This window comes from Mustela lutreola, chromosome 12 (assembly GCF_030435805.1).
Source record: "Mustela lutreola isolate mMusLut2 chromosome 12, mMusLut2.pri, whole genome shotgun sequence".
NCBI classification, from domain to species: domain Eukaryota; kingdom Metazoa; phylum Chordata; class Mammalia; order Carnivora; family Mustelidae; genus Mustela; species Mustela lutreola.
In genome coordinates, this window is record NC_081301.1 from 8,697,004 (window position 1) to 8,721,258 (window position 24,255).

Genomic DNA, 24,255 nt, shown 5'->3' on the forward strand with positions numbered 1-24,255 from the left:
CGCATCACGCAAGCCCCACCCGCACCCCACAACTAGGCGCTGGGACCCTCTCTGGTTGACAGATGGCCTCAGAAAGGCTCAGCCGCTTGCCTGAGGGGATACAGCCTGGGTCTGAACCCTGATGGGGAAAATCACAAAACGCAGCTCGGAATCATGATGCTTGACTCCAAAACCGGAACGTTATAGAGTGGTATAAATGTAATAAATTTATAGGACATTATAAAGCATCTGATTCAGAATACCGTCCGGACATAAAATGATGTTTCCAGGTTTTCTGGGTGGGACCCTGTGGTGCTGGGAGAGGGAACCCAGGGGCAGGAGAGGCGGGAGCCGGGTCCTTTCAGGCGGCCTTTGTAAGAGCGGTGAACTGGGGAAATGCTCATAGGACACTAAATGAGGACAGAACAAGAAGGAAGGAGCCAGACATAGTTTTGTTCTTTTGTTTCTTTTAAATATCTCCACAGCCAAATCTCCAAGACTCAGCTGTTCGGTAAAAACAAAATAAAATGAAACAAGACCTGCATACAGAAACTCCCCTGCACGCGGTGTACTTCTGTGGTTATGCATATGCGGATGCATGGAAGGATCAAAGGGGCCTGGGAGAAAACACCAGCTCCCAGCCGAGATGGCCCGGGGCTGGCGGCAGGACTGGGATCGGCCAGCGGCCTGCGTGGACACAGATTCCCTTCCTCCTCCCCTTTCACATATTTTACGTGTTAGTTTTTTCCAATGAGAAGTTTTCTTTTTATCAGTAAGAAGATGGCAGAAAACAGAAGTTGCTGGGAGTGTTAGTCTAGCTTCCAAACATACATGAAAGCAGACAGCACAGCGTTTGGTGCTACAGGAACATCTTGTTTTCCAGAGGACCCGTCTGCTGGTGGACAAGGACCAGAGGTGACATACAGAAGCAAAGTACAGAGATGGGGGTGGGTGGCAGCAGAGGAATAGAATATGCAAAAGCCACGATAACTGAGTGAGGGTGGTCGGGTGGGGGAAGAACACAGCCAACAGCTACATGAAATTCCACTTTATTCCTGCAAAACACCGTCGGGAAGAAGTCATCTGTGACACACAGCTTCTGTGCCAGGTGTAAGGACGTGCTTAATGAATGCCATTTAATGAAGAAAAAGGCTCTTATAAAACACCTGGCACAAGCAGGGTGAGGGAGTCACAGGGAAGGGGACCCTCGCTGCACCTGCTGGCATTTTAATAAGCACCTTCCAGAGCATCCGCTCTCCAAGGCTGGTCAACGGTGTCAGAATGAGGTCCCCGACCATTGCCCACGCTCGCTGACAGTTTAGGCAAGCTTATTTCTTAAGGACCATATGCTCAGGTATCAGATTGCCCTGGACGGTAATTAAAATGAATCATTTTCAGCTGGAAGGCCCGACCAGCACCAGCACCGTCCTCAAAGACTTCACAGAAAGGATTCCAGCTCCGGGTCCCCTGTGCTTCCAAACTGAGCCCTGAGTTAGGATTCAGATCTGTGAAGACCCAGAGATAACGTGAGACAATGTTGCACATTTTTCTTGCCACTTCATTCTAATAATATCAAGAGTCATTTTAATGACTCTAGGCTCTAAAATAATTTCTGGTATGGGGTTTTTTCTTTTTTCATTGATTTTAGAGCCAACCTCAGAAAGAAATCACCATGTGCCAACTTTGCTACCATTTTTCATGGACTGATGAGACAGCTTTGTTTTGTTTTGTGATGGACAGACACCAGCGAAGTCTGGTTTTGTAAAACCTAAAGACCCATTTCCTTTACAGTGATATCCACTATCTCATAAACTTGCTATGCCCAGACTTGAAACTTAATTCCAAATAAACTGAATGAATTGATGCCATCCCAGGGCGGACGGACTGTTGTATCAGCAGGCACACAAGGCTGCTATAATCTGGTGTTGGGACTGATTCAGTCCACCAGTTTTTAACTGAGCTCCTACTATAGTCCAACCACAGGATTTGGCACTGAGATCATTAAAAAAAAAAAAACCCAAACGATAAATGCCTATCACTAAGTGAAAGATGCCAATCTGATGCTCCATACTATAGGATTCAAATTCTAGGACATTGTGGAAAAGGCAAAACTGTGGAGAGAGTAAAAAGACCAGTGGTTGCCAGGGGCTGGGGGAGGCGTGAACGGGCAGGACGCAGAGGATTTTTGGGGCATGATGATTTTATAATGATGGACATATGTCATCATATCTTTGTCCAAACCCACAAAAGGTACAACACCAAGAGTGAACCTGGAGGTGAACTGTGGACTTGGGGTGATTACGATGTGTCAATGTAGTTTTATCCCTGGTGGGGGGGGGGGGGGGAGTACCACTCTAGTGAGTATATTGAATAGGGAGGCTGTGCATATGTGAGAACAGGGGATATATGGAAAATCTCCATACTTCCCTCTCAATTTTATAGTGAACTTAAAACTGCTCTAAGAGAATAAAATTTTTAAAAAATGAAAAAACAAAAAAAGAGCCAAATGAGATTTCTATCTTTCCTCTTTAGGAATATATCTACAAGTAAATTGAAACACATAAATCGGCTAGATCATAAAGTAAAAAGCTCTAAAGATATGCAAATAAGGTTATATGTTTCCATTTTAAAGCAATGGCCAAAAAAAAAAAAAAAGAAAGAAAAAGAAAAAGAAAACAAACAGGGGTGCCTGGGTGGCTCAGTGGGTTAAGAAGCCTCTGCCTTCCGCTCAGGTCATGATCTCAGGGTCCTGGGATTGAGCCCTGCATTGGGCTCTCTGCTCAGCAGAGAGCCTGCTTCCCTCCCCCACCCCCTCTGCCTGCCTCTCTGCCTACTTGTGATCTCTCTGTGTCAAATAAATAAATAAATAAAATCTTAAAAAAAAGAAAAAGAAAAAGAAAAAAGAACACAACAAATATCTGTTGAGTGTCTGTCTACCATGGACCAGGCGCTCCACCAAACCCCAGGAAGTGCCCAGTCCAGGGCTGTCGAAGCTGTGGTCCCATCAGTCAAGAGAAAAGACTGCAAGTGCGGACAGGTAGAAAAGCCTCAAACAATGAAGCAGAAATTCAAGAGTCGAGGCAATGAGCTGGGAGATGTCGCAGAGGAAGAGACAGCAATGGAGACTCCTGGAGTCAGAGAAATGGGAGGCCGTTTTGGAGTCGGATGTCAGGAGGTGGGAGGCAGGGGGGACAACACTGAAGGCTCTGTCCCCACAATCGTCTGTTACTATGACAGTTACCACTCACTGAGCGCCTGAACTATTCTTCGTGATTCACGCTCATCTCTAAGCGGCCCAACCCAACAAGGTAAGTATTATTCTACTCTTCAGGTGAAAGGAGGTTCAGAGAGGTTAGGAGACTTGCCCAAGGACACACAGCAAAAGAAACTGGCTGGGCTAGTATTTGAGTGGATGCTTTTTCCACTAGAAACATGCTGCTTTGCCGAGACAATGCAAAGCAGAAGCCAAATGTAAATGCAGACTTTCTATTTTCCATTCAGGCAACCCACTTGCTGTGATCAATAAAACTTCAGCCTACCAACTTGACTATATAATGAGTTTTCCTCCTGGGCAGCACACCCCACCCCCTCCCAACCAAAGCACTCTGCACTGGACAAGAAAACTGCCACTGGAAGACTAAGGAAATCAAAATTCCAAACTCCCCAAGTTCCTAAACGCACAGCTTTAAAGTATGTGCAGCTCGACGGCATATGGCAAATCAATTACTAGTTTAAATCTTAAAACAAAAACATGGCAAGTGTGGTGCAGAAAATAATCAAGAACAACGGTTCAGTTTAGATTACAGCGGGCCACTAGAGTTTTGAATACAATTAATCATCATTCCAGGCAATGGGAAGCCATATTGACACTTATTCCTAATTTGAATATTTAATTAGGGTGAAGTTCTTCATCAAATTATCGCAGAACTGGGAGAAAGCCTGGAAGACTTACACAATTACTATCTTAACCCCTCACCAGCTGCTCACCTGTGAGCACAGCGATCTCGCCCCAGATCCCCGCCCCAGTTTTGCGGGGGCCCCTGTGCCCGCAGTCTGGCTCTCCGAGAACTGGCGGCGGGTGAGGGGTGCGGGGGTGTGATTGAAGCTACAGCCGGGGCAGAAAGGAGCCAAATGGGGGCAACAGAGAGGTCTCGGGCTCAGACTGGACCCTGAACTAAAGCCTGGACAAAGACAGAAAGCCACGTGCACGCGGGCCCACTGTGGGCCTGGCGTGGCACTTCCATGTGTCCCCGGTTTATTTCTCAGAACAATCTGCAAGGGTGATATTCTTATCCCCACTTTCCAGAAGAGGAAACTGAGACTTGGAGTAGTGATAGAATGCAGTCAAGAGAACACTGGTTGTGAGTGCTGTAAAGAAGGTCAAGTTATATATCCCCCAGTACGCACCAGAAATAAGGACAAAGAGAATAATCAAAGGTCAAGAAAACATATTCAAAGCTGTATTTTGGATATCCTGCATTGTGCATGTAAATGGAGGGGGTGGGGGTGAGGAGTTGCACCCAAATTCCAGGTGGACTCAACAAGCATTCTTTTTTTTTTTTTTTTTTTTTCCAACAAGCATTCTAAAATTTAACTCTTGGATTCAAATTGTACCACGGAGTCCTCCAACTGGGCAGTCACAAGGACGCGTGGCCAGCTGCTCAGGGGAAGGCGGCACGGAGAGAGGCAGCACAGCTCAAGGAAACGGCCTTGCAAGTGGACCTGAGACCTGGTATAGCTGTCTACACCCTGTACATTGGAGCTTCGCAGAGGTGGGCACTGCAGAGCATTACTGGTGTCCGAGGGGAGGGAAGTCAGTAACAGCATAAGAAAACGTGGATTTTTTTTCTTTCAAAATGGCAACAGCTCAACAAAGCAGTTTTTAAAAGGATTTTAATTTATTTTAGAGAGTGAGTGTGCAAGAGTGCCCATGAATGGCGGGGGGAAGATAGGGGAGGGGTGGAAAAAAGAATCTCAAGTAGATTCCATAACCAGAGCGGAGCCCAGCTGGTGGCTCCGTCTCACAACCCCGAGATCATGACCTGAGCCAAAACTAAGAGTTGGGGGGAACCCGGGTGGCTCAGTAGGTTAAGCCTCTGCCTTCGGCTTAGGTCATGATCTCAGGGTCCTGGGATCAAGCCCCACATTGGGCTCTCTGCTCAGCAGGGAGCCTGCTTCCCCCCCACCCCCCGCCTACTTGTGATCTCTGTCAAATAAGTAAATAAAATCTTTTAAGAAAAACTTTAAAAAAACAAAAACAAAAAATGAAGAGTTGGAGGTTTAAGGGACCGAACCACCCGGGCATGCCCCGTCCCCCAACAGCAGCATCCGTACCTACCCAGCAGCTTAGACAAGCGAGAACATTTCCTTAAAATACTCTTTCACTCCATGACAAGACATTTGACATTTCGCAGAGGTGGTGTGATCCTGCAGGACCCCAAATAAATTTTCCCATGAAATCTCCTGCAAGGCCCCAGGACAGGACCAAAGGCTGGCTTCCCACATGGCACGTGGCCATAGGAGGTTGTGAGCACTTTTGGCTTCCAGACGCCACAGGTGCTGTGAATGAGGGACACCCCCACAGTTCCGGATCAGCAGTTTAAAGGCCTGAGATGGGTTCATTTACCCTCTTGTGGCAGTCGTCAAAACTGTTTGCAATGGCCACTTTAGCAGGCGGCCGATTACCAGACAGAGGGATGAGCTGCTCTGTGCGGTGGCAGCACAGGCCCCCCTTGGCCACAGCCCCTGGTTTGGCCCCCACCCCCTCACCCTGGCTCTGTCCCCTGCCTCCGCCAGGCCTGGCCAGGGCTGGGGGTGGGGGGTACCAGCAGACCCAGGATCCCTCAGCCCTGCTTTGAGCCTGCTCGTTGCGGGAGCAAACAGCGTCGGGAACTTTGAAACTTTCCTTTGTATATTACATTAATCCATATAAGAAAATCTCTTTTAATGAGGAGTGATGTAGTTACAAACTCTCCAGAGCCATAATTAGAGCAAACTAATTGAAGTTGTGTTTTGACACACTTTCCAAATTCACGGGTGCCGGATGACATATTCACAACACTGCTGCCGCACAACCATGGCGACGGCAAAATCATTAGGCTAATAACACTTATTTGCATTCTTATCACGCCGGCAGCTCTCCCTTAAATACTGTTTCTACTATTGCTCCTTTACTGTAAGTTTCCACTGAAAGATATTAACAGTAATTATTACTGCTTTAGAGGAATTTTAATGTTAAAGAATAACAATGTGCATTAACATACGTGGAATGCCAATTCTTTTTAACCACGGTCGGCAGGTTTGGGGGGTTCTTGCTGGGGGCCCCCACCCCACAGCCTGAGGGTGGCTGAGACGCTGTTTCAGTTTTTAGGATAACCCCTCAGCCCACACCCGGTAAGATCTGAAGTCGAGGTTTCTGAACTATTTTCGTTTCAAATATTTGATGAGAAAAATCTTTCTTCCTTTTTTTTTTTTTCTTTGAAAGCACGTTAAAATGAAATAGTTAAGGAGAAATTTTTTCCAAGCAGTTAAAAAAAAAAATCAACAATTTACAACACGGTCTTTGGTAATAATACTAATGAATTCCAGGAGGACGGGCTTCAACCACTCGGCCGCCACCCTCTCGGTGATTAAAGACAGACTTGGAATAACCAGAACGTGAGAAAGGCCGGTGGGGGTGGGGCAGCCTCGGATCTGTCAACATGGAGGCCCTGTTTGCCACCAACAAGGCCAATTTTTTGGATGCTTAACTCAGACACTCACACAGAGAGAGGAAGGCTCGACAGTTCTAAATAATGGTTATTAATGACTCCCTCCTCTAAAGTGACAAATTACTCCTGAAATTTAGAATCGAAGAGGTATGGAGAGTGAATGAACATGACAGGACATGCGGGCGAGCACAGAGCTCCCGCTTACTCTCGGTGGGCAAGGGCGGATCCCCAGAAAACCATGAAGGTCCAGGTCCCTCCCATCTGGGCGTCCTGGTGGCCACAGGCCTCCCTCACACAGGTGTCTCCCAGGACCTCGCGTGGGGCAACCCAGGGCAGTAAAAGGCTGTCTGTCCTGCCTCGCGGCAGGAAGTGCGGAGTGCTGGGTGCACTGTAACTGGAGGCGAGACCTAGTCCCAAACCAGCCTTTCTCTACATGCATGGCATCGAGTCCCCTCTGTGGGCCCCTCGTCGGGAACTTGGGGTTGGGCTAGGCAGATGCTCCGAACCCTGGCTTCTGCGGTTCTCTTGGGATTGAGACAAACCAGCAGCGTGACATATTTGCCAACCCTACTCCAAGAGAGAATGAAGGCAGAGGCTGGAGTGGTTTTAACGAAATGCACAAGTGGGTGCAATTTCAAAGGACTCAGACACTTCAGGATGGATGCTTGATGTCGACCCGCGAAGATTTAACCGGGCGAAGAAAACGCTTCCGTAGAAAAATGCCAAAAACTATATTCCTTTAAAGCTTCAGAGTTTTCAGTGAAGTTACACCATCCTCGTACCAATCGGCTATTTTTCAAGTCCCTGATTACTTAAAGAAAAAAAAAAAAAAAGAAACAAAGAAAAAGAAAGGAAACTAACTTCATAGCTGCAGCAACACTCCAAATCGTGGTATTTATTCACTGCATTTAAGTTTTATTACACTTGAACCCTGCCATGCCCAAACACCTACCTCCCATATAAAAGAAATGAAGAAAAAAGCGAAGTCTGGGACCCAGGGCACCGCACTTCCATTCCAGATGATCTAGTCTAATCTTATAAACTGAAATATTTAAAGAGTCTCTAAACCTCACTGACCCTACTTTTAAAAACAAGGAACATATGGGCACTTCTAGCTTTTCATCTTCTTCCAGCCTACTAAAATATCCGCTTTCCCAAAATTCAAGAGCAGGGAGACTGCTAAACTCAGATCCATAAAAGGCTGCGTGCGTGAGAGCGCAGGGTGGGCAGGGAACAGTCCGAGCAGAAAACAACAAACTCTAACAAAGAATCAAAGGCACATTTTTCTCCTTCTTGCTCAATCAATCTCAGAAGCCGTGGAAAACAATTTATTTAGCAAAATAAAGCAATGACGAATAAGGAGGTACGATGGGAACCGTGGTCCGGAATGGCTCCTGGCTAACGTTTGGTCCCCGGTGAGGCCGTAGGAGACACGGAGGTGAAGTCCCAATACTCAGGCAGGGATGGTGGGACCAGGCTCCAGTCCTGACCCCTCTGCGTCCCGAAGCTCTGCCCTTGGGCCTGCCGCCACCACTCCCCACTGCAGCTTGCTTATTTCTTAAAGGCTTCGCTCATTCCCATTATGCACCTCACTGCATGGTTATAAAGATTAAAATGATAGCTATGAAGTGTTTGCACAATGCCTGGCACACGATGCTCAAAAAATTGCAGCTGAAATAATGACCACGATAATTTTATTTATTCTAATAATTGTTAACATTATCATTCAACTGGAAACAAAACATCTGCTTAAGAAAAGAAACTCAAGTTGAACGCTACCCTACCCATGGGCAGAAACCCGACCCAAATAAAATTCAAGGGGTCTTTTTAAAAGTTACTGCAAGCACAGGATTTTATTAAATATCCAAATTAATAATTGAAAGCCTGCCTCGAAATAGAACAGCACTGGGGTGGGGGTTTGGGGGGTGGGTAAAATAGTGGGAAATTTCACTTAATGCCCATTTTTACTTTGTTCGGCAGCTAGATTTACACTGAGAGACCCAGGTGAAATATTCCATAGTGCTCCCTGCAAATAGACTGTCAGCTTCCACTCGGATAAAAGGTAAAATATCCTCCCCTAAATGGTCTGGTTCACAAAACCGACCCTAAAGTGAACTGATAAATCTGTTCTGACACACGGAAAACTATTTTCATAATCCTGAAAAAGGCCTTTCTCCAAACCCTGGAGCTTAAACCAAGTGCACAAAGAGCCTGCGTGCACCCTCGAAGCAGGCACGGGAGGAAATCACTCCACATTTACGGCCCTGCTTCCGGGACAACGCCAAGCAGCGCGCATAACCGTCATAACCACCAAGAAAAATTAGACACTCACAGAGTCACAAAAACTACAAAGATAACCGCATTTACGAGCAGCAACTACCTTGTCAAAATCTGGTGTACGAGTGAAAGCAAAGAAGGGATGGAAGCTGTATTGACTAATAGTCAATTCTTCATTAAGTAGAAACTCTGACTTCCCAAGAAGCCGTATTAAAAATTAATACCAAAAAGTGTATTGCTCAGCCTAAACTCATCACTCATATCCAACACTATCAAACCGCATTCTGATGAAACCCCCCTTAGCCTCGCTCGGGCACCGCCACGGAGCTGGGTACTGTTGCAAAAGCGGTCGCAGTGCAGGGACACGAGCGTTTTGAACCCTCCCCGCCAGGTCTCTTTCACGCCGCTCTCCCGGAAGCCAGGATACATCACACCACTTGGAACCCCACTTTATCGCGGGCTCAGAGACCGCTGCCGGGAGCTGCGCCGCCAGGACCCCCTTGGGTACCTGTTCTCAGCTGCCCTCTCTGGCTTGGGCAGATGGGGCCGGGGCCAGCATTCACGGGTCTCCTACAAGGGTGTGAACGCAGACCTCGTGGAGCCTGGAGAAGACAGTGGGCTCCCCTGCGCCCACATGGGCACACTCTGGCCAGTCCATGGCTCCAGGCTGCTGGCCAGGAGCCTGCAGTGGCCGCACGTGGAGACGGCTGGGACACCTGGGTGGCTGCTTCCCAGCCGGTGACTCTGTGGCCGGCAGCCTCGGGGCGGAGTATGTAAGCCCCAGGCCACTCACCTGCTTGAGTTCAAATCCTAGCTCTGACTCTCAGTAGCTGCATGAACTTGGGAAAGGGATTTCATCCCCTTGGTCTAAAGTGGATGTGAGGATAGTACCCTACTCACAGGGCTGTTATGAGGATTAAAGGAGTTCTTATTTATAAAGCACTCGGAAAGTGCAGGACACTTAACAGATACAATGTAAGTCTCTGTTGGCTGGCTGGCTGGCAGAATCAATGGAAGGAGGGACAGATCAATAGATTAATACCTGGTCGTATGTATCTAAACCAGCTCGCTTTATACATTCAAGAGATATGCCAAAAACCCGGTGTTCAAAGGTCCCTGCCATTCTGGGACCAGGCACTTTCCACTGAACACACACCGACTTGAGAGGACAGGGTTCAAAGTACTCGCTGAGCTGCCATGCCTGGGAATACGACGTTATCATCTGTATTTCTGTATGTCTAGCCTTTTCTAAAGCATTAAAGGACAGAAAGGAAATAGAATCCCTGTCATCAATAAGCCAGCAAATCTGGTCAGAGGTCCAAGCATAAATATATGTAGCAATGACAGGAAAATGTGAAATGCTGAGTTGTCTGGTGCAAGCAACTGGAAGAGGGGAAGAGGGGAAACAGTCTGGGCCGGGCTTTCTAGAAGGGCCGAAAGCTATCCCAGGCTGGAAGGTGGACAGGACCAAGCCTCTGCATTCTGGAGTCTGGTCTGCCCCTTCCCGGAGGGCAGCAGCAGGACAGGCCAAGACATACAGCAATGGCCAGAGCAGAGACGGTTCTGGAAGGAGGGTGAGGTGCTCAGGAGTCAAGAAGAGAATCATCTGATTAATACAAGGTAATGTGAGAGGTATGTCGGATAATAGGAAGCCAGTGAAGGTTCCGGAAAGTAAAGAGAACATGTGGAAATCTGGAAATCCTAACAGGACGGCAGGCAACCCAGGGCTTTAAAGTTCTAGGCAAAGAACGTCAAGGTGAGCTACTGAAATAATACGTCAGACCCTGGAAGCACAACCTGGAACCTACATTTGATTTAAATCCGTATTCAGGTCCCACCCCGCAGACAGCCCTTCTCTGAGGCACCCCTGGCTGTTGGTACTTTGGAAAGCAGTGGGTGGAAGGTACCAGGGGCAGAGTGAGGGGAACTCAAGTCTACAGCAGACCTCTGCGTGAAAACATCTGCAGGAAGTCTTCATCTTCAAAGGGGTAATGCAGCCAGGAAGGCTATGAAAATGTGTATCCCATCTTCAAAGTTAAATAAACAAAAATCTGTGTGGTTTTTGTGTGAAGGAAAAGGAAGTCTAATTATCCCAAGTGAAGCCAGACCCACAGTTCTGCCAGGACACGCCCTGTGGGGGTGGGTGGCTCTGAAGGGCCCCGCTGGGACGGCCAGCCCCGAGCCCTCCTTTGGAGGGACCAAGGAAGAGTGCTCCCCAGGGACTCACGGACCGCCCCCCCCCCCCCAACCTGTCTCTTGTTCCTACAGGTGTGAGCTCGGAATCCAGGACACACCGTGCTTACCGTTATGGGGGAGGAAAAAGATCAAAGATCACTGGACTGGGCCCTTGGCTTCTAATCTCACCTTGAAACAGGGCACAGATGACCCTGAGGGACCTTAAAGAAGAGCTTTCAGTTCTGGAATTCCCTCCACTCCCCTGGGCTGAGCCTTCTCCATTAAACCTGAATAGGGAATCCGCTACGCCTCCTGACAGGCGGCATCTCCAGTGCCAAGCCTTCCGCCCCTCGGGACAGGCGGCAAACACCTCGAAGGGGAACCCGGCCTGCCTGACAGGTGCCATTCAATCCTGCCACAACAGGACAGGTGACACAAGTCCTCTGCAGCATAAAGATCGTCTCATAACTGAGTGCTGACGGAGGCTTAGACAACCGGACACCAGCCGGTATGCCGAGGCCGCCTCCACTTGCTGGCTTACTCCGGGGTTGACCCAGTAGAGAGGTGATTCCACGTCCCCAGGAAGGTGGGGTCCGGGCGGCCGGGGTGGGGGACATCGTGCAGCAGCTTCCGGGCCTCTGACGCCGGTTGTGATGGGGGGCACGCCTGGTCAGGCACGGCCTGAATTCCAGATCCTCCCGGTGTGATTGTCTCTCTCCTTGAGGAAGAGCCATTAACCTTTCAGATGACAGCCCTGGGATCGGAGTGACGGAGCGGTTTTTGAGGTCAGCAAGGATCTATGTTCTCTAAACCTGACATCGACATGCAAAAGTTGTGACTGAATCCTGGTGTCCCTGGGAGAAAGACTAAATGCCTGTGACAGATCTTCTGCAATCAAAATGCCCCATTTCCCAGAGTATCTGTCACAGATTGATAACATCCACGCAAAAAGTTAAGTACAATTATGTCTGTCACTAAGAAACAGACTTTGGAACCTGTGACTGACAACTCGCTAGGAGCTGACAAATCACCAGGAGATTCCTGCAACAACTCGGGGCAGCACGAGGAGCCTCGAAGGGAAGCTCAGCCCCGCCTGGCACTTGGGAGAGGCTCCCCAGAGGCTGAACCTTGCAGGCGGAGGGCAGGGGGCAGGTCTCAACTGCTGGCAAAGGACCGTGTGCTCTGGGGCTCTGGGTGGGGGTGGGGATGACACTTTCTCCCGGGGCGGGGGTGGTGGTGGTGGGCAATGTCAGGGCAGGATCACATGTGCCCGCAGCCTGAGGGGGCAGCTCCTCCTCCAGAAGCACAATGTGCAAGACTCAGGCCAAGGGGAATGACACAGCGGAGCTCCTAGAACCATACGTCCCACCTCTCCTTGGCCGGCCTGAGCCCGGAGTCCACATAAGCTAGAGATGCCAGCACTCTGGAGTCTAGACTACCTAGTTCGGGTGGACCTAGAAAGGGGCACAATACACATCCATGGCAGCACCGCTGGGGGCCCCCTGTGCCCTCCATCCCAGGGAGGGGGCCCCACTGCCCTCCACAGCTCAGAGACACACCCACACCACAGCACTGGTGAACGGAAGGGGACCACGGCCACAAGTCAGATGACAAGGAAGCACGGAAAGCCACACGCGCAGGCCCCGGTGACGAGCTCCCCGTGCTGCACCCCCTCCCACCGCAGCTGCCTGGAGGCACCCTCGGTAAGGTGTCAGCAGACGTCTGTGGAGTCTTTTTTTTAAAGTAGGCTTCACACCCAATGTGGAGTCCACTGCGGGGCTTGAACTCACAACCCTGAGATCCAAACCTGAGTTGAGATCAAGCATTGGATGCTTAACTGACTGAGCCACCCAGATGCCGAGGGAGCCTGCCGTTTTGAGGTTGGGGACAAGATACACTTCTTAAATAAGGCTTATGAAGAACGCCAGCAGCTCTGAAAAAGCCAAACGCTGTTTGGATGCTGCCTGCGGCAGGGGCTGGGGGGCACCACCTCTGAGCGGGACATCTTCAACGCCACGGGATTTTTGCCTTTGGAGAGTTCTTTCTCCATTTTGGGGGAACACGTTAAGCCTAAATCTACCACCTTAAAACTTCAGTCCACTTGATCTAATTTTTTGTCTTCTTGGGGCTGCCAACGACCCACTCCCACCTGGAAACCCTTCTCTCGGGTACCTCTTGACCATTGGAACACCTGGGGCCGGCAGCCCTGCAGCGATATCTAGTCCCCAAAGTCAGTGCTCAGTTTGGTTAACTTTTACGGGGTGGTGTGTAGCAGTGGACGCGCCCCTCCCGATGAACCTGATAGGAGTAGGACACTACCTCTCGCGATGTGCCCCACTGGGCACACCAGGCTGCATTCCACACAATCCCAGTTGGGGCCTACCTGGTCACTGAGCACAAATCACTGCTAAGCCAGGGTCCTCGGTTTCATTCTTGTGCAACTGATTTTTTTTTTAAACCTGGGGGTGGGGGTGGGGGTGGGGGATGAGGCTTTCTTCCATCACCTTTCATCCTCTGCTTCCAGCGGGGTGTTCTAGCTGTAAAGGAGAATGCTGAGTATTGATTCTGTCATTCGGCACATCAGCTCTCCCTAATGACTCTGTGTCATCTGCAAATTTGATAAGCGTGCCTCTGATGTCTTTATCAAGCCACTGCTTCCACTGCTCAGCAAGCCAGGGGGCAGCGGTCCACCAGAGGCCCCCTCCCGGAACGACATGGAACCATTCAAGTATCCACACTCTGTGGCAACCGGTGAACTCCAGTTGTGAGTTCACTTGCCTCCCGGAGCTCTTCTAAACCTCAGAACCAGCAGCAGCAGAACCGTATGTGAGACCTGGTGCGAGAGGGAAGAGCGGGACCCGCTCTGGTTGAAGCGGGAAGGTGCTTCCGCTACCTGCCCTCTGTCCCAAGGCAGTGGCATGGAAGAGCATCAGAAAAGCCCGCATCCGCACACCAGTTGTCTGCTTGTGTGTACCAGGCTGTCTTGCAAAGCTGAGCTCAAACAGATGGGGAGAGGGGACCATGCCTCAGCCCCAAGGCCAGTCTATGCTGCGCAGGATGTGCGGAGCAGACAGGCAGAGGGTGGAGCAGCACGGAGACCCAGAGAGAAAACAGGGGCTCCCCACTCCTGGGGGAGGTGGCAAGCCCGTCTTGCTTGGAAATGGTCAGGAAATGTGTGCAGAGACGTACGCATGTGAGACGAAGCGTCACTGGCCTAGGAAGAAGAGCTCTGCTGAGACACGTCATCCTGTCTTTTGCCGTGGACCTGACCGAACACTGCATCTGATTCACTGGATACAGCCAAGGGGCTCCCTCACCTCTCCAGCGGCCCAACCATTCTGAAAGGACAAGCCCAGATCTGGCTTCCGAATTAGCATTCTCTGCAACAACAGGAAGGAAACAGGCAGGAGGCACTTGTTCCCGGGGCCAGCATCTGCCTCTGGAGAGGACTGGGGGTCCTCAGGTGATGACTCATTAACTCTGGAAAAGTCCACTAAACCAACCATTCTTTTTGCCTGACATAAGCTGGGGATAACAGCTCTCCAAAAAACGGCCCGGAATTCTTTGAAAGATGAGTAACAACATAAGCAATAGAGGTAGAGCACAGGTTTTTAGCTTTTGAGACAAAAGCCTGAGCTCAAGCAGGCAACAAGGTCTGCTACTGTCCCCTCCTTTGGTGCCTTGTAGTCCCCCCACCCAGGGATTTGCTGGGCAAAGGGCCTGCTGTCCCTTGCTGGGAACCAGCACATTAGTCTTCCTGGCCACCTCCAAATCTGGTCAGTAGAGGGCGCTGCATCACCGCACACGCTCTCTCTAGCCCCGCTGTGCCACTGGATCCGTGGCCACACAAAAGACCACACTTGAAGTATTTCTTATGCTTATGCTCTAGTCAGAAAAGGACCCAAGGAGTGCTCAGAGATTCAGTAGTCGGGGCAGGGGGTGGACCTGCAGCACAGGGTCCCAGGCTGTTGGAGAAGCATTTGCTGCAAAACTGAACACGTGTCTGGATCTGGGCGGAGCGCTAGGAGGTAACAGGCACTGGACAGGGTTCCTGCCCTCAGGGAGTTCACAACGTGTCCACAACCCACGGTGAAGGCATGATGGCTGAGAAGCAGCATTGGAAGAGGAAACCCCAGCCCAGATCCAACCCCAGGGTGTTCAGGGAAGGCTTCCTGGGAGAGGAGGCTTTTGAGCCGCCATCTAAGGCACGGGATTTGAGACACACCATCGTATGGCTGTCCACATGAGCAAAGACACTGCAACATGAAAAAGCAAGGGAAGAAGAGAATACCAGTTTAAAGTCTGAAGCTTAGGGGTGGGGAAGAGGAGGTCACGGGAGCTGGATTTGGAAGCCTTCAGCCGATGGGCCCACTGCAGACCGCCACACAGGAAAACAAGCGTCACCCACAGCTCACCACCACCGGAGGGAAAGCTATCTGATTCCTCTGCTGAGGAGAGGACAGACCCAAAGCCTCAAGGAAATAAGATGCTCATCGTTTCATAAATCTGCAGTGGAAATTTTGAGTGAAGCATCAGCATTTCTTTTTTTTTTTTTTTTTTTTTAAGTCAAAGGTACTGGATAGGAAAATACAAAAAGCAAAGACAACACTCCCTTCCCTCCATACATTAGGAGGCTCACAGAGACGTGCATGCCACCTGGAAAGGATTGACTGGCGAGAGAGGAAAGCTGGGGACAGAAGGTGGAGTTTAGCCGGAAGCATTAACATAACATTTAATTATCCTTCCGCATACCGGTGGACTTAACCCAGTGACACGGGAATACATTTTATTTGTTTTTAAAGATTTCTTATTAGAGAGAGAGACAGAGATAGCGACAGAGAGCACCAGCAGGGAGGAGAGGGGGAAGCAGACTCCCTGCTGAGCAGGAAGCCCAACTCGGGGCTCTATCTCAGGACCCTGAGATCATGACCTGAGACAAAGGCAGACATTTAAGCAACTGAGTCACCTAGGTGCCCCGGGAATACACTTTATATGGGCTATTTTGACATCTGTTTCATTTGGCAAGTAAAACAAAACTGATCCAACTTCCTTGTAGCCCTTGTAAACCACGAACTGTACAGCAAGGGTTTTGCATAAAATATATAAACCTTATAAACCTTTTGTTCGGACGTACTACCTTCAGTTTCGCTCGGCTTCCCGTGGCCTGTGTTCTCGGGCCCTCTCGCTTCAGCTGCTAGTGACTGTGCTCTCTTTCGGCCTGGCAAACTTCTGGAGAGGTTGCGCTTCCTACTTTAACTGGGAGAAGCGGTGCTCTTGATTCCATAGAAAGTTCCAGCCTGCCCGGAGGTGGGGCCCAAGCTTAGGCCCTTCCAGACCATGTGATGTCAATAGGCAGCAGCTGTAACCACTCCGGGGCTATGGGCCTGAGCCGACCCTGGGCATGGGCCATGGGCCTGAGCTGACCCCCTGCACAGGCGACAGTGACCGCAGCTGTGCCGATGTGCTGGGTATTGAGAAAGGACCATGAAAATGCTGACCTGAGCTGTGTTAGTCCTGTACCCCTAAACTGGAGACACGCCACGGTCACCCTGAGACTCTGAGCAGCTCACCAGCTCTTGCTGCCTCTTCATGCCAAAGCGAGACTAAAAACTAGTTGTCAAGTTCCAGGCAATTCTGAGGAGTCAAGCTCAAGTATCAGTGGGTTTGCGGAACTATCAAGAGAAAGACCAGACTGTCTTTATGGGGGGGGGGTCCCAAAAGATGGCGTCCCCTGAGCTCCTGGCTCATGGCAGTGGTGCTCTTCTGAGGGGGGCGGATGCTCAGCTAGGGGAACAGCGCGCAGAGACCCGGTGGCCACACCGCCCGCTCCTCAGTACCTCCTGGTGTGTGGTGGGATTTGTGGGGCTCTGGAGGAGTCCTGCAGTCTGCTTCTGACAGACACTGTTCATCTCCGTTCACCCACGTGGGAGCTTTTAGACGCATTCTCGGTTATGCTACATCCCGCCCCAAACAGCACGGCCTCGCCAATTCTTGTTTTACTGATTTTTGTAATGCCTTTCTCAAACGTAATCCCTCATTGCTGTTTCTGGCCCTCAAATAATTCACTATAGTAAGGCCCGGGTTTTTGTTATTATCATTATTGAACTATAGTGGACACACATGTTCTATTAGTTTCAGGTGCACAACACAGGAAATCGACAATTCTCGACGTTATGCAGTGCTCACCACGAGAAGTCAGTGCTGAGAGGTAAGTGTTTTTTTCATTTGATAGGATGCTTTTTAACCACCTGCTTTTCACAGAGACCACGACTACCTCTATTACAACTGAAATCAGGTGACCAGTTTGCTCACCTAAGTTTCTCTGTGGAATTCTTGAAACCAGCACCTCCTGAAAACCTCCTTGCTCTTCTCCCATACCCAAACTACCCATTTCTTAGTTTGTAGCTCAGTGAGAAAAGAAATGATATGCACATGAACAAAATGACTTACCAGCCCTCAGAGGAGTTGTTGGCCAAGGCAGAGAAGAAATTCTCCCTTCTTATGGCCAGTGTTCCCAACCACGCGGCTACAAGTCACATGTCTGCGTGTAGCTATGAGCTCTTTAGAAGAGCAAAGCCAACGGAACGTCACAGATTCTGCCATCTTAGGAGCAGAATATGTACAAGATAGAATACGGGTACAAGATAGCATTCTAACTGGAACTTTAAAAAAATCTTTAAAATTTAAAAAAAATCTTCTCTAGCAGTATATTGCTTCCGCAGTTTTTAGTAGATGCTAAGGGGAAGTGTTCAAAACATTACTCAGTGAGACCCAAGACCACATCACTGTAACACGCCTAACAGCACCAGATACCACCGACGAGGCCTCACCTGGGGAGGTTGGGGGCCGGGGTGGAAGCAGCTGATGACTGGGAAGGCGTTGTGGGTTGAGATGAGTCATGGTTCCTCGGTACTTTGCCCATTCGGTACCAGATCCCCATGCTGTTCAGTTCCCTTTGGGAGAAGAGAGAAACTGTCACGGCGTGGTCCAGCACAAAGCATTTACCTGAGCAACAGAGCAAACCAGCTCAGTTAGAAGAATCACAGCCTCGAATGCCCGGGAGACCACTCTTGCCCACAAAGATCCATTCTATCACTGCTCTTTGTGGTCTGGGTGTTAGAGTTCAGAGCCTAATGTGAAGTCGACTGTCCCAACAAGGCAGGCTCTCTGACTTGCCATCTTCTTTACCTGCCCTTGGAGCCAGCAACTTCCTACTACACGGTTGACACTTTCCTTTGTTCTCAGTCTTCAAAATTCTTTTGAGTTTGCCACTACATGATGCGTAATTCTGTAATAATCCACTTCAAGTCTTTTCTGTGGTTATGGTGAGACAGATGGGGGCAACAATGGGCAAATGGATGCATCTGCCTTTTTTTTTTTTTTTTTTTTTTTTTAAGATTTTATTTATTTGAAAGAGAAAGAGAGAATGCATGAGCAGGAGTAAGGGGCGTAGGAAAGGGACAAGCAGACTCCCCTCTGAGTAGGGAGCCTGATGTGGGCTCCATGTCAGGAGCCCAGGATCATGACCTGAGCTGAAGACAGATCCTTAAGGACTGAGCCACCCAGGTGCCCCCCTGTGCCAGGTTTTTTCCCTGTGATGGGAATTAGCGCCACCCTGCTCAAGGACACGTCCCAACTTCTGGATAAACTCCTACGGCCTGGATGTCACCTGCATTTGGCCTCATTCGCAGGGGCAGCTGGTGAGACCTCTTCAAACCACAAAGCCTGAGGCATGTGCCCCACGAACCACTACAAACAAGAGCAGCCACAAAAGGACTCAACAGATGCCACATCGGGTCTCCTGTTCCCTGATGTGCCACTCCACCTGGTTAGGAGTGTTTATGAGACAGGTTTGGTCTTAGGAACTAGAACGGGATTATTTTAGCCACATCCAACTTAAAACTTCTCAGCTGCCCCCATAGAACTGCATTTCATCAAACGATGAGGGCAGATTTATTCAGTGGAGATGTCTGGTAACTTCTCAGGAACTATTCTAAACCACGATCACGGCTCAGCGATGGCCCCGTGGTCCCAGCCTCAGAGGGGCTATCCTCAGCCAGAGGTTTGTCTCCCCCAGCCGACAACCCTGAACTCTTACAGAGTAATGTATATGGTCATTTTCAAAAAAAAGTGACTCAGAGTTCTGGACATTGTCCTTTTTCCTTCCTTAAAAATAATACTGGAATTGTCTTCTTCTGAAAAGGAATTTTTTGCCCCGAGAGGATACAAAAAATGTTTTATTTAGCTATCTTTTCAAAATGATATAAGAGAAAGAAGGTTCTAGTTTTGATTATCAAGACATATGGTAACAATCTATTCTTTAGAATTGTTTAAACTGATTAAAAATTGAGTCTTTTAAAGGACTATAGCTAGTAATTAAAAATACACATAGTGACGAAATTAGACTTTAAAAATTCATTATTAAATTGTTGGTTTCTACTATTTATATGTAAATGGCTGCTTCTAGGTACCTGAAGTACAGTCATTCTCTTAACTGTTTCCTCCTCCTGTAATGCTCTTTATATAATTAGTTTAAACCATGTTGCAAAACAGGACTTTGGAGTGTGGAGGGAGGGATCACAGAATCCGGAGACGGAGCACTTAGATTCCACAGCCGAACGGTCTCCAGGAACTATCATGCCCCAGGATGAAAACCGTCTGTTCCCGTGACACTTGCTCCCAGGACCTCCACACAAACACCACACCTCCAGGCCATCACCCACGGCAAAAGGCCCACGGAGAAAGGCCCAGTTTGTAGAGTGAAAATCTGGGTTCAAGTGAGCAAGAAGCAAAACAGAGCACAACCCAGATCCAGAGGCCACTGCGAAAGCCAAGGAGGGGAGCACACCCATGGGGACAAGGGGTTGGGGTGTACCTGCAGAGCTGGCCAGGGAAAGAGGGATGCTGAAAGCCATCTAGGGGACTGATTAGTTTGAGAGATCTGAGTTTCAGTTCCAGTTGAGAGACTCAACATCCAGTTGACTGAATGTAATGAGTATCTCTAATCTTCTGGGCATCCAGCATCCACTCACCCCTCTTTCTGACTCTGCCTTCTTCCTTCCATATTTTGGGGGGCAGTCAACCCCTCAGTCCTAGCCTCTGGGTTCCAATGGAGCCAATCCCATTTCTAGCTCAGTTCTGGTTTCTCAGACAATGCACAGGACTTCAGTGAGATCAATCAATATCAGTTAGACTAAATTCTAGAACCCGTTTGAATTATCAAGAACATAGACTTGCTCTTTGCCTCAGAAACTGAACCTGAAGGAAAAGTAGGCAGAACTCCCACACCACCACTAGTCCACTCATCAAGGGAGAACATGTAGAAGAATGGGATCCACCCTATGGAATCAGAGCAAGGAGGTAAACAGGGGGAAACTAGATCTTAGTGATGTCCTCTGAGCACCTAGCTCAAGCCACACCTGAAGCCATCCTGCCCCTGAACGCTATTAGGCCAGCCAACGAATGCTTCCTTTTGCTTTAGCCAGCCTGAGTTGGGTTTCTGGTCACTTACAAGAGTCCAAAGTGAAATCCTGAGATTCCCTGGACTTCTTATTTACAAAACAGCTACAGAGCTGGGCCCGTGCCTAGTACTGGGGCTACCGGGTAAACAAGACACAGTGGGCCTAGCCCTCAGTTGCCCTCTGCTTCTCAGGGAAGATGAACATCAGACTGAAAAGTGCACAAGAAATTATCACATAGTCATATGAGACTCATGTTTCTTCCTGACTCAGACCCTCCAGCGACTCTCCAGTGTGCCTGGGATAAAATCCAAACTGCCTCTGTGTTGTATGAGGTCCTGCTAACCGCTCACCCCAACGCCCGACTCAGCCTTGCTCGCCCACATCAGCCACACCGCTCTGCTTTCTGCTCCTGAACAAGCCACACCCATTCCCATCTTTACATTTTTTCTTCTCCTGAGTCAAAAAGGCTCTGCCTTCAGATCTCTGCATGGCTGGCTTCTTCTCGGCATTTGCACCTCTGCCCCATGTCACCACCCCCCACCTCCCCGGCACCTCGCTGAAGCAGCCTCCATTCACTGCTGTGTCTTATTTTTGCCACGAACTGAAATGGTCTCACTCATTTATTTCTTGTTTGCTGCTTGTCTCCCCTCTTAGAATACCAATTCCAAGAGAGCTGGTCTCTGCTGGCTCCTTGACCATCATATCCGGGGTCTTTGGCCCAGGGGTACAAACAGGTGTTCCTCAAACCCTAGCGGGGATGAAGAAGCAATGCAAGACTGCAGGCCGAGCGGGCAAAGAGGAGAGGACACCCGAGGAGCCTGAAGGACGAGCACACAGAAGGACAAGGGAAGGAAAGGAGCGAGCTTCACGCGCAAAGGCACAGAGAGGTCAAGAGCTCGGGGTCTGGCCTGGCAGCAGCATTAGCGGGAAGGGTAGCGATGAGAGCTCAGGCCGGAGACGCAGGTGGCCCAGAGCCCTGTGGGTCACACAGTCTCACCCCAGGGAGTGACCTGAGCTCTCTCTCGTCGGAGAGAAGAGATGACATCTGTGTGACTAAGACTTACCCGATAAATGTGTACTGAGGAGGGGCCTGCTTGGTCCGGCCCATGATCCGAATGTCACAGATTGCGGCTTCAGTTGAATCCCGTGGGATAAATTTAATGCACAGCCTCTTTTTTCTAAAAGCCAATTCCTCTGAAGAAAAGGACAACAAGAAAAGGTGTGAGTCGTCCAGAGATGCCAGCATCTCTATCCTGAATGTCTCCCGTCACGTCCCCTTCCTGGCGGCAGGAGCAACTAGCCACCCAAGTCGCTGGGCTGAGCCTCTCCTGCCCTCCACAGGGTGCCCAGGCTGTGACTGCAGAGTGGGCGCCAGTCGCCCCGCTCCTGCATTCGGGACCTGACCCCAGTCCTCCCTGCCGGGAAGGGCTCCCAGGGGCATGCAGAGCCAGAAAAAACCCACGAGGCTGGCTTCCGAAGCCCATACCCACGGTCTGTTCACCACTCATGCCATCAGGGACAGACACACAGACACCCTGAGTATTAACACTTTATGCCACGTGGACTTTTCTTTTTTACTTTTTATTACAGAGATTTTCACACATTCCCCAAAGTGGGGAGAACCCACTTTGTTCCCGGCATCTAGTTTCAACATTATGGACAGCAGACAAGCTGCTTGCTGGCAAGTCTTGCTGGAGGATTTCAATGAATCCCCACACCAGGTAATGTCACCCACCAATGTCTCAGGAAGCACCCACGGCCGACAGTCTGTCCGAACACGACCAGCAGGCTGCGATCACACCCAACTGAATGAACAATGACTCCTTAGCATGACCCCGCAGACAGTCTACATTCAAGTTTCCTCCATTGTCTCCAAAATACCATTTAACTATGGCTTGGCCTCGATCAAGATCGAAATGACGTCTATGCCCCGGATCTGGTTGGTAGGCCTGTTAGGTCCTTCTTCCTCTGTAACAAACTCTCTCCCTCCCCTTTCCTTCAGGTCACCAGAATGTTGCTGAAATTGGGTGATTAGCCTGTATTTCCTGTGAACTGGCAGTTGGAGCAAAAGACTTGATGAGATGCAGGTTAGATTATTTCTTTTAGGTAGGAAGGCTTCACAGGCGGTGCACAGATGTCCAGTGGCGTCCTGTCATGAGGCACGGCGTCTAGCTCTGCCACCCTGCGGGGGTTCCGGTGGGGTCGGCCTGGTAACGTGGGCTGTGAAGACCCCCACGACCACTCTTTGGGCAGTGTTTTCATCCCCTGATGACCATTGCCTAGATCCATACTCTCATTAAAATTTTCAAAATGGTGATTTAAAAAAATTTTTTTAATTTATTTTTTTAAATTTGTTTTTAGTGTTTCAGAATTCATTGTTTATGCACCACACCCAGTGCTCCATGCAATCCGTGCCCTCCTTAATACCCACCACCAGGCTCACCCAACCTCCCACCCCCCACCTCTTCAAAACCCTCAGATTGTTTTTCAGAGTCCATAGTCTCTCATGGTTCACCTCCCCTTCCAATTTCCCTCAACTCCCTTCTCCTCTCCATCTCCCCATGTCCTCCGTGTTATTCCTTATGCTCCACAAATAAGCGAAACCATATGATAATTAACTCTCTCTGCTTGACTTATTTCACTCAGCATAATCTCTTCCAGTTCCGTCCATGTTGCTACAAAAGTTGGGTATTCATCCTTTCTGATGGAGGCATAATACTCCATGGTGTTTATGGACCACATCTTCCTTATCCATTCATCCGTTGAAGGGCATCTTGGTTCTTTCCACGGTTTGGCGACTGTGGCCATTGCTCCTATGAACACTGGGGTTCATATGGCCCTTCTTTTCACTACATCTGTATTTTTGGGGTAAATACCCAGTAGTGTAATTGCAGGGTCATAAGGAAGCTCTATTTTTAATTTCTTAAGGAATCTCCACACTATTTTCCAAAGGGGCTGCACCAACTTGCATTCGAACCAACAGTGTAAGAGGGTTCCCCTTTCTCCACATCCTCTCCAACACACGATTTTCTAATTCTGTGATTCCTTCTGGAATTTATTAGCTGGAATTCTTCTACGTAAACAGTAACTTTTCTTTTTCAACTACTTGGTCTCCCTGAAAAAGCTTCAGTACCAGAAAGGAAAGCTAGATACATGATTCTTTGCTCTTACTTAGTAAGTCTCAAAGAAATGAGCTGGTGATTTAGCGAACTCCAATGCTGACCAACCAGGTATTTTTTGTTGTTGTTGTTCATTTGTGGTTTTTAAATATGAGTTCAAATCAATTCCAATCCACTGGATGCATGAGTCAGGTATATCTGGGTTAAAGTCCCAACTCCGCCATCAATTCTATCATCTTAGGCAAATGACTTAATTTCTCTGATAGGTTTCATTATCTGTAAAAGGGACTTACTAAAACCCTACCCCAAAGGGACATCAGGTGGATGAAATGTGATAACACATCATATGCTTCTCCTAGCCCAGCGCCTGGCACATAGTAAGTGCTCAGTAGAGCATAGCCATGAATGCTCTTATCATCAGAATTACCAGTAAGCCTCCAGTGCACAATTTATGTCAGCGTTTGGCACTGACTTTCAAGACCTTTCACTTCCGGGGCAGGAAGTAAGCACACTCAAATCAGACACCGAGCGGGG

At 49.1% G+C, this 24,255-nt stretch overlaps 1 protein-coding gene across 3 annotated transcripts in view; it reads right to left on the reverse strand.

Moving 5' to 3' along the window:
- MVB12B (multivesicular body subunit 12B) overlaps positions 1-24,255 on the reverse strand; it is a 186,156-nt gene that overhangs the window by 93,158 nt on the left and 68,743 nt on the right. For all 3 annotated transcript variants that reach the window (XM_059142623.1, XM_059142624.1, XM_059142625.1), the window contains exons 5-6: positions 21,667-21,796; positions 17,972-18,094 (exon numbers count right to left, since the gene is read on the reverse strand). In XM_059142623.1, the coding sequence (XP_058998606.1) occupies positions 17,972-18,094; positions 21,667-21,796 (253 nt within the window). The remainder of the gene's footprint in view (positions 1-17,971; positions 18,095-21,666; positions 21,797-24,255) is intronic.